At 36.1% G+C, this 19,101-nt stretch overlaps 1 protein-coding gene across 1 annotated transcript in view; it reads left to right on the top strand.

Moving 5' to 3' along the window:
• FAM185A (family with sequence similarity 185 member A) overlaps positions 1-19,101 on the top strand; it is a 59,367-nt gene that overhangs the window by 13,378 nt on the left and 26,888 nt on the right. Inside the window, exons 5-6 of the mRNA XM_033193682.1 lie at positions 11,183-11,224; positions 16,699-16,794. Coding sequence (XP_033049573.1) covers positions 11,183-11,224; positions 16,699-16,794 — 138 coding nt within the window. The remainder of the gene's footprint in view (positions 1-11,182; positions 11,225-16,698; positions 16,795-19,101) is intronic.

The following is a 19,101-nucleotide window of genomic DNA, read 5'->3' as shown; positions in this document are numbered from 1 at the left end:
AGATAAATTGAATTTGGTACAGTTTATCATTAATTGCCTACATGGTAGTAAAACAGGTGGTCTTTTTTGAAGCAGTCCTCAAAGTACTCTAGGTCTGTTGATTACTTAAAGTAGCTAAAATGGAAATACATTGCTAGAAAACAAAGTTAATTCCTTAGCCTTAATAAAGCCTTTTTACATTTACTGACCTTTAATATGAAATCAGATACCTTTCCTTAGCTGGTTTAAATCTAGGTCCTCTTTTGGACTATTGTTTCAGGTTGAATTTCCCTGAAAGCAGACACTCTGAGATGGAAATTTGAGCACAGCGAATTTACTAGGGAGGCCTCCTGGGACCAATGCCATGTAAAGGAAGAAAGCCAGATTTCCATGGGAGAAGTTGGACTATGATACAGTTTCAGTAACCCACACGGAGAGCTCTGAAGCTGGGATGGTCCCTCAGAGTTGTCTCAAGTTGGGGTGAGAGGAGCTGGACATTTATATCCCCAATCATTAGATGCAAGCTGCCCCGGAAAGGAGTATGATCTTGGGCCGAAGTGGCTCCTCTTCCCTAGGTAATTCCCAAAGAGGGCTGACAGCTGAGGGCTGTCTGCCAGCAGTACTCCCAATAGCTAGGAAAATAAGCCCTTCAGTTATGATGGGGGATCTGGATGAGGAATACAGCATCCACTACAGTTATATTTATTCATTCATTTGACACATTTATTGACCACCTACTGTGTGCCAGATTTCCAGGCACCAAGGGTGCAAAGTTGGGCAGGAAATGAAACCTGTCGTTAAAGAACTCAGAGTAGAAGGATTAAATATACTTTCTTGTTTTCTCAGTCTCTACTATCCCCTTTGATGTGACTTCCCACTTCATTTCCAGTGGTCCATTATCATCCTGCCTCAATGCAACGAACTCTTTTAGTTGTTTCTCACAGCTTCTTTTGTAATACTAGTACAGCAATGAGAAGGAGTAGGGGAAGGGAAAATTTAATCCAATTTCAAATTATGGTTACTTTCACAGAAGTAACTGTAGAGGCCGGGCGCGGTGGCTCAAGCCTGTAATCCCAGCACTTTGGGAGGCCGAGACGGGCGGATCACGAGGTCAGGAGATCGAGACCATCCTGGCTAACACTGAAACCCCGTCTCCACTAAAAAATACAAAAAACTAGCTGGGCGAGGCGGCGGGCGCCTGTAGTCCCAGCTACTCGGGAGGCTGAGGCAGGAGAATGGCGTAAACCCGGGAGGCGGAGCTTGCAGTGAGCTGAGATCCAGCCACTGCACTCCAGCCTGGGCGACAGAGCGAGACTCCGTCTCAAAAAGAAAAAAAAAAAAAAAAAGAAGAAGTAACTGTAGAAAAGCTTCCATGTTCAGCCTTGCTTTCTCCACCTAGTCCTTGACCCTCACTCTGCTTTGTTTTTTCAGCATATACAAGAGAGAAATAAGACAGGAAACCCCTCTTCATTCCATGGACACACCCCAGTGCCTCGACTTTTAAAAAATCACCCTTCAGGCACATCTAAGTTTCTTGCCTTCCTCTCCTCTGTCACCTCTATTTCCATCCTTATCCTAAGGGATTATTGCATGAACATGCTTTTGGAGTTTGTAGTTTGGGGTTTGGGATGGGAGGGGTACAGGAAAGTAGGCAGTGTTTTAGTGTTACGTCCTGGTGGGTGAAATTAGTCATAGCTGGTGAAAGTAAGTCCCAGTTTTCTAGCTCCTGGAATTTTTACGGGAGTTATTTCTCCCAAGATCTTCCCAACCTAGAACTCTGGATATATATTTCAATGAATTCTTTGTTCTAAATGCTAATGGTTATATAACAGAAATTAGGTATATATTTTGGCTATATTTAAATAAACTGGCTTGAGAATCTTAAAACTTGTTTTTACGGGAAAATACATTGCTATTTCTAAACATCTGACTTACAGAAAACAAACTGAGAATATATGCATTCTTGTCCAGGATTTATTTACTTTAGCATCTTTTTTCTTTTTTTTTTTTTTTTTTTTTTTGAGGCGGAGTCTCGCTCTGTCGCCTGGACTGGAGTGCAGTGGCCGGATCTCAGCTCACTGCAAGCTCCATCTCCCAGGTTTACGCCATTCTCCTGCCTCAGCCTCCCGAGTAGCTGGGACTACAGGCGCCGCCACCTCGCCCGGCTAGTTTTTGTATTTTTAGTAGAGGCGGGGTTTCACCGTGTTAGCCAGGATGGTCTCGATCTCCTGACCTCGTGATCCGCCCGTCTCGGCCTCCCAAAGTGCTGGGATTACAGGCTTGAGCCACCGCGCCCGGCCTTTAGCATCTTTTTTCTTATAAGCAAGGCTTAAACTAATTTTTTTCCAGATAGAGCAGAAAAAAAACCCCAACATATAGATGTTGTAAAAACCATGTATACACAAATATAATGCAGTAACTTTCTTTTTGGTAGATTTTAGAGTTTGTGCCTACAAACTCCACTTGTAGAGTAGTGGGTGGGTGGGAGGTTGAAAGCAAACATGTATTGAGTGCCTAAATTGGCCAGCCCCTTTTACTTAATGAACGATTGGCTGTTTACAGATGAGGAAAACCAGACTTAAAAATGTCTAATTGTTTACTCTCAACTCCACAAGTTAATTAGTGGAATAGCAAGGATTTGATCCTAGTTTCTTGGCTTTCTAGGAGAGGTTTTTAAACAGTGAACTTGATTGCAACCCCAAATTCCATCATCACTTTGAGGGCTTCCTGGCTCACTCTAGAGATGTTTCCTCCAGGAAGACAATACTATAACACAGATGCACTGCTTCAGCTATGTTCTACATTATAACTTCCTTTAGTTTCAGGACATTTATTGTGCTTTATAACCGAAAATGTAGATGTTCCATACAGTGTTTAGGCTTAGCTCCATGGTGGCATTCAGGAATTGGACTCCTTCCATAAAAGTGATGGTGCTGTCTTAAGTGTGTGGCTTCTAAGTCTTCCATGAAATGAAGCAAGAGCATGAAATTTATTTTTTGTCTGCATTTTCAATTTTTTTATATACCCTGATGACAAAGCAACATCTAACATACTAGTGCATAACATACTAGTGCCGAGTACTTAGAGCATGCCCGTTAATGAGGAAAAGAGTAATGAAAAGAGCAATATATCTTTCCTTGCCTTGCAAGTTGATTCCTATATTTAGAGAAGAAAATAATTTATCTTAAGTGTTTTTTTCAAGTGAAATTTTTAAGTATAGCTAACTATATTTTATATGTAAGATTTTATATGTAAGATTACATATTTTATATGTAAGCTAACTATATTTTATATGTAAGAAACTGAGTAAGCTAATTGACTAGTCATATTTCCTATTTGTACATTTGGTTGAATCACATCTATTAAGTGTGTATGCCTTCTACAGAATAAACCAGTTTATTCAATGACTTATTAAATATTCACTTTCTGGCGATGGGAATCTAGTGGGAGAATAGGTCCTTGGATAGCTTGTGTTTAGATGTAAAATTTTATGACAGTTTACTATCTTGATTTCCTTCTAAATAATCAAAAATTAAATTTGGTTTTATATGAATAATACTTTATTAAATTCTGATACTTGAATATTGATACTTTTTAAAGAATGCTATGCATGTATAATACATGCATGTATTTATATGTACCCTACAAAATACATTTTTAAATATAAATATGGTATCCTGACTCTATTGGAGACAATGAAAAACTTCCTTGAAATGGTTTGCTAGGATTGGTTTTATTTATAACCTATAATTTAAATACATTGATGTGATTAAGATGTAAGAGTGTTCATGTTGTTTTTGTGCATTTTAAAAACTTATGTTATGATTTGGAATAGTGATTAATGAATAAAACTCTGTTTTAAATATTTAGATTTCCTATGTAACTTAGGCTCTATTTTAAGTTCTTTGGAAACATATCTTGCTAGATAAATTGCTGAGTATTAGTTCTTTTATTTTCTCTGCACTTCAAAAGTCCTTTGTTCTTCAAAGATCTGGCATATATGCATAAACTTTTCCTTTAGTAACTACTTTTTTATTTTTGAAATTTTCAAGAAGTACAATTTACATGAACTGTATGAAACACAGATGATAACTTTGATAGCACTCAAAATTTCAGAAGAAATGTCCCAATCTGCTTTAAGAAGGACTTGTAGTCACTGATAAACTTATAAATCTGCTTTGTAAACTTAGAAAGTCAGAAATAATATACAATTTTAAAACATGGAAGCTTTTATTGGATTAAATAGATCTTTTCATGATGTTCATGAAAATGCTTTATTGAAATTCTAGTATTTATTCCTAGCCTAGGTCATTATGAGGTTTTAATTTGGTTATTTTGATACTTAATTTCGAATCTGGACACATACAACTTTTTTTTTTTTTTTTGAGAGAAGTCTCACTCTTGTCCCCCAGGCTCGAGTGCAATAGCTTGATCTCGGCTCACTGAAACCTGTGCCACCCAGGTTCAAACAATTCTCCTGCCTCTACCTCCCAAGTAGCTGGGATTAAGGTGCCTGCCACCACGCCCAGCTAATTTTTGTATTTTTTAGTAGAGACAGGGTTTCACCATGTTGGCCAGGCTGGTCTCGAACTCCTGACCTCAGGTGATCCGCCCGCCTCGGCCTCCCAAAGTGCTGGGATTACAGACCTGAGCCACTGCGCCTGGCCACAACTTTTTTATATGAAATATTATACAGGAATTACAGCTTTTTTGTGTGTGGTGCAAACCATGTAGGTTTTTCAGGGTTTAGACCTCTGACACAAAATATTGATATTTCCTACAGTGTCTGTCCTAAGTGCAGCTCCCTAGAGACATTCAGAGACTTGACTTGTCCTGTAAAGGTGATGCTACCATCCTGTTTGTGACTTCAAAGTCTTCCTTAAAGAATGAGAAAGCATAGAGGATCATGGAAGAAGTTTCAGAAACCAGGCCTAGAAGTGCATATATTACTTCTGCCCATAGATCTTTGGACAGAATATTTTAAAATGGCTTTATCTAACTGCAAAGGCTGAGATACATAGTTTAGCAGTACTCTTATGGACGAAGAGAGGCATACAAATATTAATGGGCACTGGCAGTCTCTATCGTATATTTATAATTGCTCTTTCACAAATGTCTATACATTCCTTCTCTTTTCACCTCTGTGATAATTGGTGTTCTCCAGGATTTCATCCTTGTCTTATTGTTCTTTCTCTACATATTTTCCTTGGGCATCTTATATACTTTTGAGTCTGAACTACCCTTACAAGGGTGTTTCAAATCTGATTATTCAAATCTATGTCTCTAGCCCTGACTAATTTGTACATCCATCTGGCAGGTAGACATAGCCATTTGGATCAACATTTCTAGCTTTTTCCCCTTCTTTCCCAGTCCCTGAACGTCATCTGTAATGTGTCCTCTTTCCTTATTTTCATTTGCTGTTTCTGATATTGCCATGTTCCCAATTCCCATGCTATAAATTTGGCAGTGGTCTTAACTTGCTGCTTCTTTCTCTTCTCCTACATCTAATCAACTACCAAGTTTAGGCACGTTTCATCTCCTAAATAGTTCTTCAATGTGTCTTACCTTTTTCCTGCTAATTTCTACACTTCTGTTTTAGACCCTTGTGACCTCTTGCCTTGATATTAGCAATAACTTTGCCTCCAGCTTTGCCTTCTTCAGATCCATTTCTCCTCACTGCAGCTAAAGTAGTTTATTAGTAATGCACATTGAACATGTCATTCTCTTACTCAGACCGTTTTCTACTGCCTTAGTGACGTGTCCAACTTCCCTTTTCCCTCTTCTGACACTATGCTTTGTCTCCAGAATTAGTCTTTTTTCCTATACACATTTTTACCTGTTTTATAACTCTGAGTTCTTGATCAGAGCCTTTGATCATACTGATCATACTGTTTATATTCTGCCTGAAGTGCTTTTCCTACCTTTTTAAAAATCTTCTTGACTTTTTAAATCTTTCAGTCCTCAGCTAAAGCATCTTGCCTCATCTCTGGTTTTCTATAAATCCTTGCCTAATCATAAACTCAAGAGCAACGATTATGTTTTATTTATCTCTATTTTCTTAACATTTAGCACTGTGGCTTGCAAATACAAGTGTCTGTCTTCCCACCTCCCCACCCCTACCCACCAAAAAACACAAAATGACTTAATCTTTAAGGATACTTGATTACTCTGTTTGGATTATAAGAGCTATATGTGCTTTAACCATAATCACATTTCTTTTGGTGAAGAAAAATAAACCAATGTTTATCTTTAAATTGATTACATATTTTTTTCCTCTGACCATGCTAGAATGAAAGGTTACAAGCTAAGAAAAACTATCTATTTTCTCAAATACTGGGATTTGTGGAAAAGTTATATAACTTGAGAGCAGGGTAAGCACACATAGTTATTACAGACCATCTGGTGTCTGCTTTATTGGAAAGAAACTTTTACTAAGATTTACTCCCCTCAAATAATTAATTTATTATTTTCAGTGATATGAAGTAGGTGAAACCAAAATATAGAAAATTTTGCTAATAATACCCATTTTGTTGCTTTGTATACTTTTAAATATAATACTTTATTCCACTATGCATTTGAGGCAAGGCATCCATTTTGTGTTTTCTAATGACTTTAGAATATTTCTGCTTAAGGTAGAGATTTTCTAAATATTTTGATATGAGTTGAAAATAAGTTTTTGTTTACTATTTTATTTAGAATTGACAAAAATATTTTGAAGTGTATATAGTATATAACTATACAGTATTTGAAATGATTCCTTAATTCCTTGGGTTTTTGTTGTTGTTGCTCCATTATGCTTTTAGTATACAGTAGGACTCCAACATTCATGAAGAATGTTATCTGAGACTCTATAGGTCCCACTATAATCAACTAATCCTCATTTCGTATAGATCTAAAACTTCTATTTTCTGGTTCAAAGAATCATTATTTTCTTAAGACCTCCTCACTTTTGTGACAAGCACTAATGATTGGCCTTTTAAAAAAGACCATACTTTTATTTAAAAAAATAGTAAATTTTTACTGCATTATTAAAGACTAGTGTAAAACAATAAAGCTCCATTGCCTTGATGAGTGGGTGACTGGATTCACTAGCTAAATGACTGTTAAACTTTATCATAGTTCTTTATTAATAAAGTTACAAATATCAGGGACCTGTCTGCTTCATCTTTTATTGTTTAGGAGTTAGAGCAGTGTCTTAGTCTGTTTTCTGTTGCTATAATAGAATACCTGAGACTGAGTGATTTTTAAAGTTTATATATTACAGTTCTGGAGGCTGAGAAGTCTGAGGTCTAGGAGCCGCATCTAGTGAGAGCCTTCTTGCTGATAGGGGCTCTGCAGAGTCATGAAATGGCACAGGCCTCACATGGAGAGAGGCTGCATGAGACACACCCACACTGGCTCTTATAACAGACCCACTCTTGTGATAGCTAACCCACTCCCTCCATGACACATTAATCCATTGATTCATGAATGGGTTAAATTCATTAATGAGGGCAGAGCCCTCATGACTCAATTAACTCCCAAAGGTCCCACCTCACAGTATTGCTGCACTGGGGACCAAGTTTCCAACACATGAACTTTGGGGAAACATTCAAACCACAACAAGCAGTAAAGAGAATGCTGAGCATGGACACACCCACCGTCTCACACTAGGGGAAATCTCCTTAAAGCATGGTTTTCTTATATTTTTATCCATCTTGAAATTCTTCACTGACATTTTTGGTGTAGGATAGTCAGTAGATTTAGCACTCTGTGGTTCCACGTTGCTCTTTGCCTACTTTTCCAAACTTTTTATTCGTTCACAAAATAATTGTGTTTACTATGTACTATGCACTGTGCTAAGTTCCCAGATATGAAGCTCAATAAGAAAGATGTGATTCCTGTCCTCATAGACTTGCCTCATTGCTCCAGCCTATCTTATCTGCATTATTTAAACATAGTATGGATAGTTCTGCTTTTTCACATTTGCTTATAGGATTTATTTCCCCACGAAATTTTTTTTTCCTCAGCATATTAACATTTTACTCACATTTCAAATTTCAGCTCAAGTGATACCTTCTATATGACTAAACCTCCCTGTCCAAGCTAGGTCATTTTAGTCTCTTTTCCGTAAGTGCTGTGGCACCTGAGTCATGCTGTCCACTTAGGATATTAAAATTATTAATATATACTGATTTTTAACTTTTTGTGTGTGCATCTTTCCAGATATTCTATGAGGTTTTGGATAGCCACTGTGTCCTCTGGCCCTCCAATGTTTCATGTCCTTCCTACATGCAAAATATACTCTCTTCCTCCCAAGGTTCCCAAAAGTATCATCCCATCATGCATCAGCTGAAAGACCAGAATCTCTGCATCAAAATCAGCTCCAGTTGAAAATGAAGCTCCTCAGGTGTGAATCTGAAGACTGGTGAACTAAAGAGACAAGTTGTCTACCCACCCCCCAAACATACACACACACACACACACACACATACACACACATCACCTACACACCAAACAGAGTGGACAGGCATTGGATAATGACTGTGGACTTTCTTGTTGAAATGGGAGGTACAAAGGGGTCACTGATCCATAGTGATTTTTTCAGGTGGGCAAATGTTGGAGGTTCTTTTATTAGATCTCAAGGCCTGGGAATAATTCTTCATGGTTCTAGGTTTCGACCACTGAGCTCTTGGTTCCACCTTCTAAGTCATTCATCCTTTTTTATGAAATGCAGCACATCTTTACAGTTGAGTAGTTTTCTCAGTCTGCTTCCTGCTAGTAGAATTCTGAGGGCCCAGTGGTCTCATTTCACTTTGTACTGTCACTCCCCCCTTCAGTCCAAGTTGGCAATGTTTACTGATATAATTGTCTCAAAAACTTTGTCAGTCTTCTGTGAATCTCACTGGCTTTCATTCCATTAGACAAAAGCCACACCCAAAAATCTTTTCAAAATATGGGTTTCTGCAGCAATATTGAGGTTAATGCCCTCAAGCTTTCTAGGTCTATTTGATTGAGAGGATCTGTGAGGCCTTGATCTTTTTAAAATATTTTTTTTGGTGTAACTGATTAATACCATGAGGTACCACCATCTTTCTGGGGTCTTAACAAAAGGTTTTAGAGTCACCCCTTCAGATTCACTTATAGGCCATGTTCAAGCAAGTGGGATCTAATTAAATGAAAGAGCTTCTGCATTGCAAAATAAATTATCGACAAGAGTAAATAGACAACCTACGGAATGGGAGAAAATATTTGCAAACTCTGCATCTGACAAAGGTTTAATATCCTTTGTTCCTTTGAATCTTCAAGGAAGTTAAACAAATCAATAAGCAAAAAACTAATAACCCTATTAAAAATGAGCAAAAAACAGGAACAGACACTTCTCAAGAGAAGACGTACAAGAAACCAACAAACATGAAAATCTGCTCCAAATCACTAGTCATCAGAGAAATGCAAATCAACACCACAATGAGATATCATCTCACACCAGTCAGAATAGCTATTATTAAAAATAAGTCAAAAAACAACAGACGCTGGCGAGGCTGTGGAGAAAGGGGAACACTCATACACTGTTGGTGGGAATGTAAATTAGTTCAGCCACTGTGCAAAGCAGTTTGAAGATTTCTCAAAGAACTTAAAACAGAACACCATTCAACCCAGCAATCCCATTACTGGATATATATCCAAAAGAAAATAAATCATTCTTCCAAAAAGACACATGCATTCAACATGTTCACTGCAGCTCTGTTCACAATAGCAAAGACATGTAATCAACCTATGTGCCCATCAGTGGTGGACTGGATAAAGAAAATGTAGTACATATACACCATGGAATACTATGTGGCCATAAAGAAGAACAAAATTATATCCTTTGCAGCAGCATGGATGCAATTGGAGGCCATTATCCTAAGTGAATTAACACAGGAATAGAAAACCAAATACCACATGGTCTTACTAATAAGTGGGGAGTACATATTGGATAATCATGGACATAAGGATGGCAACAATAGAAACTGGAGTCTACTAGATGGGGGATGGAGGGATGGGGCAAGGGTTGAAAATCTATTGGGTACTATGCTTAGTAAGTGGGTGATGGGATCATTTGTACCCCAGACTTCAGCATCACACAATATACCCAGGTAACAAACCTGTATGTGTATCCCCTGAATCTAAAATATGAAAAAAAAAATAGTAATCCTATAAGCTTCAGTACACAAACCAAGTTTTTATTCATACACAAATATACTCCTTGTTCACATACTCACAGGAAATATGATGGTGTATTAGACCTTTAGATGGATTTTTGCAATCAGATGCATCTGGCTATTGAGTAAATGAATCCAGTGCCTTTTTTGCTTTTTCCCAGATACTGATACAAGTCAGTATTCGTAAGGTATATGAAATGAGATAAAATGAGTTTACTGAAGATTAATTCTGAAGCCAAAGTTATTCCTTTACTTTTTAGTGTAGTTTTGGAATTACTTTAGAAGAGATAACATTATTGCTTATATTTTCAGTGGAATAAATATGAGTTCCTGATTTTAGGAATACTTATACATGCAAACACACATATGAAGAATAATCCTACTACTTTTGGTATTAGGGGAAAGGGGCTGGGAAGAATGGTTGCAATATTCCATACCTATCATGGGAAACATATTTTCACTAAGATGGAAACCTTTGAAGCTTCTTTGTTCTGTTTTGTTAGTCATACCTCCACGTATTCATTATTCGTATCTCAAACCACTTTAATTCTTGGCCCAGAAACTACTTTAATAGACATGGCAAGTGGCCTGAAAAATAAACATAATTCTTTTTTTCCATACCATATTTTACTGTTACTTGGTTGAAAACTTGGCTTTGTGTGGTCTGATAAATACATTGATATTTAGGTTGAAAATGTATAGTGATTATGTTTCAGTAATTTTTTTTCACTTATGGGTTTTAGAAGTATTGTTTTCCCTCTGTGCCAGTAGGTATGGTGATTTGTAATTATGCTATAAAAGCTTAAGGTTTGGTAGTAGAGAAAGAAGGTTTGCAGAGGTACCCAAGCCTAGTTATTTCAGAACTACAGCTAAATCTTTGACTGGATTTGTGATACTGGGAAAAATTGCCCACAAAAATAACATTGTAGATATTCATCCATGTTTTAGCATTGCTATGTATCACAGTTCCTTTCTAGATTGTCTCTAGTACATAAAAGTATCTTTTTCTTTTTTTGCAGGTAATATAACATTACAAAGCAAGATGGGTAACATCACAGTAGGTATGTGCTAAGCTACTAGTTTGTGTATTTTGCCCACTTTTAAAAATAGGTATATTTGTGATGACTTTATTAGAATAAATGAAGTCTACAGTTTAATTGATGAACTTGACAGGATCACAAGTCAAATATAGGCAGACCTAATGTACTAATTATGCCCACTCGAAGAAAATTGCCTGAGCTGTTATTAAGAAATGTCTTATATTTCTTGCTAAACTTCTCTGAAAAAAAAGAAAGAAAGATCTTATAAATTTCTTGAATTCTTCAAATATCTAAATTAAGTCTTTGAAAGAAAGATATAAATAATGTCACTGTTTATTGGTCTCCAAATGTGTTAACATTTGAAGACAACCTTGTGAATACCAATAACTAGTTAGTCAACATGTATTTACTGAGTATCTGCCATGTATTAAGAATTCTTTTAGGTACTAGGGAACATGTTGGTCAACAGGACATAGTTTCTGTGCTCAGAGACCTCACTTCTCTGAGCCCTGGGAAGAAAGACAACAAGCATATAAATAACAAAAGGTAATTTTAGTTTGTGGTAAGTACAATGAAGAAATAAGAAAGGGTAACTGAATAGAGATTGGGGAAAAGAAAGCTACTTCAGTTAGGCAATTGGGGGTGGTCTGGAGAGGGTACATTTAAACTAAAGCCAGAGTAATGAGAAAGAGTTACGTAAAATTCTGGATACAGGGCTCCTGAGATAGAGGAACAACAAGTGCAGGCCTTGAAAATGGAAGTTTATTATTTTCAAGGGATAGAAGGCTGGCTTATGGGGAAAGTGGTAGGATATGAGGTAAGTAAGGCTAGATCTTAGGACCTTGTAGACAGGGCAAGAGTTCAGACTTTATTCCAACTACAACAGGATGTTAGGGAAGTGATATATAATTTATATTTTAAAAGAACAACCTAGCTGTTATTTCATAATGTACCAGAAGGGTTCAGAAGTGAAAGCAGGCTATTAGAAGGCTTAATTTGTTCATTCTACTGTTGATGGACACCTGGGCTATTTCTAATTTTTTGGCAACTGTAAATAAAGCTGCTATGAATATACTAATGTAAGTCATTTTAGGGATTTATATATTTTTTTCCTCTTGGGTAAATACTTAGGTATGAAATTGCTGAGTTGACTAGGTAGGTTCTGTGTTTAACTTTTTTTTTTTTTTTAATGTTTTTTTTTTTTTTTTTTTTTTTGAGACGGAGTCTTGCTCTGCCACCCAGGCTGGAGTACAGTGGCCGGATCTCAGCTCACTGCAAGCTCCACCTCCCGGGTTTACGCCATTCTCCTGCCTCAGCCTCCCGAGTAGCTGGGACTACAGGCGCCCGCCTCGTCGCCCGGCTAGTTTTTTGTATTTTTTTAAGTAGAGACAGGGTTTCACCGTATTAGCCAGGATGGTCTCGATCTCCTGACCTCGTGATCCGCCCGTCTCGGCCTCCCAAAGTGCTGGGATTACAGGCTTGAGCCACCGCGCCCGGCCGTTCTGTGTTTAACTTTATGATAAACTACCAGACCTTTTTCCCAAAGTTCCACTTTATACTCTCATCAACAATGTATGAGAATTTGAGTTGCTCCATATCCTCATCAACATTTATTATTGTCAGTTAAAAAAATTTTTTATATCACCATTTGTTGAAAAAACTTCCTTTCTCTGATGGATTACTTTAGTATCCTTGTCTAAAATCAAATGACCGTATAAGTGTGACTCAGTGTCTGATCTCTTGCTCCTAATTCATTGATTTATTTGTTGAGCCTTATACCAGTGCCACAATATCATGATTACTGTAACTTTGGTAAGTCTGTAGATCAGGTAGTTGAAGTCTTCCAAATTTGTTCCTTTTAAAGATTGCTTTGGATATAATAGGTTCTTTGATTTTCCAGTCAATTTCTACCAAAAAGTACAGTTGTGATTATGTTTGGGATTGCACTGAATCACATTCAATCTTCCAATTAATGAACATGGTAGGTAGCTGTTTCCATTTACTTAGATCTTCCTTAATTTTTCTCAGCATTGCTTTGTAATTTTCAATGTAGAGGTCTGGCACTTTTTTTTTGTTAAATTCATTTGTGTTTTTAACACTGTTATAAATGAGACAGTTTTTAAGACTTTGCTTCTAATTGTCTACTGCTGATACATGTAAATACAAATGATTTTTTTTTTGAGACGGAGTGTTACTCTGTCTCCCAGGCTGAAGTGCAGTGGCCCGATCTCAGCTCACTGCAAGCTCCGCCTCCTGGGTTCACGCCATTCTCCTGCCTCAGCCTCCCGAGTAGCTGGGACTACAGGCGCCCACCACTATGCCCGGCTAATTTTTTTTTATTTTTTTTTTTAGTAGAGACGGGGTTTCACCCTGTTAGCCAGGATGGTCTCGATCTGCTGACCTCGTGATCCACCCGCCTCAGCCTCCCAAAGTCCTGGGATTACAGGCGTGAGCCACTGCGCCCAGCCCATATATAAATAATTCTTATATATGGACCTTGTATTTTGTGACCTTGCTAAATTTATTCTAATAGTGGTTTTCTCGAATCTAGAATCCTTTTCTAGCTGAGCAGACATTTTCATCTGTAAATATAGTTTTACCTCTTTCCTTCCTATCTTTATTACTTTAATTTTTTTCTTGCCTTATCCGACTAGCTATGAACTTCAGTATAACGCTGAATTGTAGTGATGAGAGTGTGATTCCCTGCACTTGATCCCTATCCTTGTCCCCAGTATTAGGGGGAAGGTACTCAGCATTTTACCATTAAGTGTGATGTTAGCTATAGATTTTTAACAGATGCCTTTTATCAGATTGGGAGAGTTACCTTTTATTCCTTGTTTGCTTATTTAAGTTTCTCTTTTATTACTTTCTTTGATCGTGACTGAGTGTTGAATTTTGTCAAATACATTTCCCCAATTTATTGAAATGATCATTTTTCCTTTAGTTTATTAATATGACCAACTATACTGACTGATTTTTCTTTTAACATTTTATTTACTTATTATTAAAAAAATAGAGACAAGGTCTCCTTTGTTGCCCATACTGGTCTCAAATGCCTAGCTTCAAGCAGTTCTCCTGCCTCAGCCTCCCAAAGTGCTGGAATTACAGGCATAAGCCACCACACCTGGCCCTTTCTTTAAATTATCTATCATTTACTCAGTGCCCATGTTCCAAGCACTGAGCTAAACACATTACAATGTAGATTTATTTTGGTTTCTTTTGTGTTTTGTTTTGTTTTTTTGCTTTTACTGTCTTTATTGAGACATAATTGACAAAACCATATATATTTAAGGTGTACATGCAATATAATGATTTGATATATATATACAGTGAAATGATTTCCACAGTCAGTTTAGTTAACATGTCACTTTACCTCATTACCATTTTATGTGTATGATGAAAATGTTTAAGATTTACTCTCTTAGCAGATTTCAAGTTTACAGTACAGTGTTGTTAATTACAGTCACCATGCTATACATTAGATCTACAGGACTTTCTCCCAGATCTATAGAATTTCTCCATTATGTAAACTCCAAAAGAATGAAATTCTGTGGATGAAACCTTAATTTTACTCTTGATAATTAATTTTAGTTCTGATAATTTGTGTTAAACAAAAAAATAGGGCTTGTTTTGCTACATAGTTTTAAAATATTACCATTGCCTTCTTTTTTGAAAACATCTTGAGTTTTCATTTTTTTATTTTTTGACAGCCTCCAAGGGATGAGCCATTATTAGAGATCAATACAGATAACATGAGGATATAATTACTTTGTGGCTTAGGATATAATTATTTAGCTGTCATTTATTTCTCATTTGGTGGGAAAAATAAATGAAAGTATTGTTTATGAGCCACATAAAAATTCCGTGTGTTTTTTTTTCCTCCTTGAGAAAGCAAGAAATCAAACTAATGTTTCAGCTATTTTACTTTGTTCAAACTGGAATAATACACACCTTGTGTATTGCACTTTTCTCTTTTTTTGCATAATGTAATTTTTACGTGGTTTCTTTTAGGATGCAGGAAGAGGTTTAAAAAGGAGTTTCTGTTGGTACATAAGCAGTGAAATGTTCATTTTGTCCAGCTATTCTGTGTCATTTATTTCTAGTGGTTTCATTTCCCAACATCAATGTTTACTTTTGACACTTGAAAACTAAATAAATTGAATCTGATAAAGGGCATTTTCTATTATAGATTGGAAATAAATTATTATAAATGATCTTGGAGCCAGATTTTAAACAGTTGATTCCAAATTTATTGTCTTTGTTTGAAGTCAGTTAACATTTTTTTAAAAGAAAAATGTTGGCTCCTTTCTCTCTCTCTCTCTCTCTATATATATACACACACACACACACACACACACACGCACACACACACAAATGTTTTCTCTCTCTGTTTTGTAAAAAGTATAATTTTTGGCATAGTTTTCACCACACTCCCTACTTTGTTTCCACTTTGAAGTAATAAAACCTCCTGATAAAATATGCTTTTTAAGAGGCCTCTCTAAAAAGAATATGCTTTGGCCTTCTCCAGGCAGTCAGATAGAATATTAAATTAAAGATTCAATTGCCATGGGAGAAAGAGAAGAAGGAAAAACCACTTAGTACTGACTCTTCAAGTTCATTTTCTTACTTCCTTATTTCTGACTGTTTTCCCTTGAACTTGAAATACTGGTTGATTGAAAAGTGGGGTCATCGACGACATAGGGCAATTTGAATGTCAAATCAGGGTTACCTTTATTATTTTCTTATCCTCACTTAACGATACCTGTTCAATTCCAGAAACTTGAAAAGAACTATTAGATATAAACAAGCTATTCTTCAAATTATTCCCTGCCCTTCTGCCCCTTAAAGAAATGCAGCAAGCCAGGAACAGTGATTTGTGCCTGTAATCCTAGGAGTATCACTTGATCCCAGGGGTCAGAGACCAGCCTGGGCAACATAGCGAGACCCTGTCTCTAAAGAAAAAAAGAAATTCAACAACTTTATGTAGAGTAATCTTTTACTATTAGGAGTACTTCTTAGTATTAGCAAATTTGCTACAAGGAGAAATTATGAGAAGTTTTGATTTTCGTTAGCCTTGCTACTGCTTGTATGTGACTATACATGAGGTAGAATTCTTTGGTAATTATTGAAAGTTTACTAAATGTGTCAACATGATAAAAAACTAAAAATATCAATGGTGCTTAGTGGTTAAAGGATCCATTACTTGCAGACTCTCTTTCCTACTCATTAAGTTTTAGAGTAAATGTTTAGAGATAAGTTATTCAGGTTAATGTAGATATAGATTTTTTAATTAGTTGTCTAGTTTAATAGATTTCTAGATTTCTGATACTGTTTACATTTAAGTGCAAACAATGGCATTGTTATGAGGAAAATACTAAACCTTGCAAGATTCTTAGCCCCTTATCTTAGTGCTAAAGCAGAGCCTTTTATTTCAAGTTTATAATTCCATTTATCAAATAAGAATGATGTTACTTATGGTTTTTTCTTCTTCCTAGATTCATCTTCCGGATGTCTAAAAGCCTCAGCTCATCAGGGTGCCATAGATGTTTATGTCAGCCAACTGGGGAAAGTGGAATTGAAATCCCATAAAGGTTAGTGAACTGGAATGTTTTGACATATGATGTAAGGAAGGTTTATGTAACACTCAGGAAACAGATGGTCAAATTATCTATACTGACATAGTGATTTCAAGAAAATATCTTCTGATAGAACCTGATTTAAAGGCACTGGTCTGCTGGCTCTCTAGACCAATGATCTTTACAACTTTTAGGATAGATGGCCATGCCGACTATCTTTTTCTTTGTAGTACAAACAAAAATGTAATATTTTGACTGTTATTATGGAATCTTTAAATGTTACTCTGTGGATTCTTTAGTTTAATCTATTCTGAAATAGAATAATCTTTGAAGGAAAAACGCTGCCATACACTCTTTTGGGAGCTTTTCTGCCAGCCTATAAAAGGAACTTCTCAGGCAATCAGTACAGAGTAACAGTTTTCAAAGTGTGATCCTTAAATAAAGGTACCACACAGGAAGGTCCTCTAAAGTGATTATTTAGTCTCTTAAAGTATCAAGACTTATGATATGTCTCTATCTATCATTTAACTTCTGACACAACTTATTCTGAGTCCAACTCTTTCATTTAAAATGGTATACATTTCATCTGAAAGCTAAATATGAATTTGTCTGTTCTTCTGCACACATGGATGTACACATATGTGTTGACAAGTGGCTTGGGTGAAGTAGGTTGGCCATAGGGGCTGAAGTGGCTTGGCTGCAGAAAGTTAAGAACTGTAGCTCTGTATAAAAAAAATTTAAAAATAGTCTAGAAGCTCTTGCATGTTGGCCAGATGTTTAACAAGGAAAATATTTCCTCACAGAGACTGATTGTTCCTGCTATTAGTAGTTTCTTTACCATATTGATTTAATTTTTTTATCCATCTCTAGAATTTGTCAATGTCAAAACTGCAAAACACAGAGGTCTGAAACCTCAGTTATTGCTGATACACCAGTCTGATTTCTCAATATCCTATTTTCTCCCTTTAAATTAGGATAAACTTATGTCCTCACTAAATCTAAGAGCTTTAGGTAATACTCTTCAGGGTAAATTATAAATGGTATGTAAGTTATATAATTGTACTCCGTTATTACAAAGATCCAAGGAGAAAAGGAATATATTGTTAATATAACTAGTAACAGAGTAAGAACAAAGTTTTGAATAAGCAGCTCTTACATAAAAGTAATTTAATGTTTTGCATGGTAGGCAAAATAAAACAAACAGGAAACTGTAAAACTTTTGAAGACTGTTAGTCTTTATTCACTTAAAATATTTTTTAGTATTATTTCAAATAGTATTTGAAACTACTGAAATAGTATTTGATGTTGCAAATTTTGATTAAGATTACAGTTTTATGTTTTCTTCTACTGGGACCATGTTACTGGCAGAAGCTTAAAGACAACTGAAAACAAAGATTTCTGTCTTACTTCAGATCTCTGAATTCTCAATACACTTGGGAACAGTAACTTTTTAGAGTAATGGAAAGTTATTCAGTAACTCTTTTCTTAATGGTTAGCAAAGACATCTGGAATCCATTCCAACTCTGCCACTGTCTTGCTGTAGGGTTCAGAGCCAGCTACTGGAGTCTCTTAGGTCTTCACCATTTTGTGATGTGGAAAAATATATAATGCTTGTTTTCTTTCACCTTATGAAAATTAATATGGTGACCTTCTTAATTCATTCAGAAAGGCTGTTCTTGGGCCTGGGAGTCACACCTGAATCTGAGTTCTGACTTTTCCACTTAACATTTTGTCCTTGGGATAAATCACTAATTTTAAAATAATATGCCTTCAATAAATAGTGCTGTTAGTTCACATTTGAATTTTTAAGAGGATAATACTGATGTCAACCACGAAGAACTTTATGAAGTGAAAAGAGGTTAAAGAACATAACGAGAGCTCTCCTTTCTAAAAAAGTTAGTGTTAAAGATGGGACATTAGGAAGGTTTTCAAGTCATGAAAATTCTTCATTCACAAACAGTAATGGAGTTTTGGTAGTGGTGGTTTTTGGTTTTTAAAGATGTGGAGGGAGATGGGATAGAAATCTTTGCATTGCTTAACATTTTTAAAGATCTCAAAAATCTAAGATCATGTTGTGCATTTAAGAACGGAGACAAGTGTTCATAAAGTTAGTACACTTGAAACTTCATACATTTAGAGATATCAAGTGCTACAAAAAGAGTTTTTTAAATCCATGATTTTCTACTTTTGAAAGTATGTTTGGTAGAAAAATGTGTCTTCTATTTATCCTGAAATCTTCCAGGGTTGTTTTTGTTTTCTTTTTTCCTAAAGCCCTCATATGTTGTTATGGGAATCTCCTGTCTGTAGTTTACATCTGAACCC

Source organism: Trachypithecus francoisi, unplaced genomic scaffold, assembly GCF_009764315.1.
Source record: "Trachypithecus francoisi isolate TF-2019V2 unplaced genomic scaffold, Tfra_2.0 Lachesis_group4, whole genome shotgun sequence".
NCBI classification, from domain to species: Eukaryota; Metazoa; Chordata; class Mammalia; order Primates; family Cercopithecidae; genus Trachypithecus; species Trachypithecus francoisi.
The sequence above is the reverse complement of the archived record's forward strand: the minus strand, read 5'-3'. Positions and strand labels throughout refer to the sequence as shown.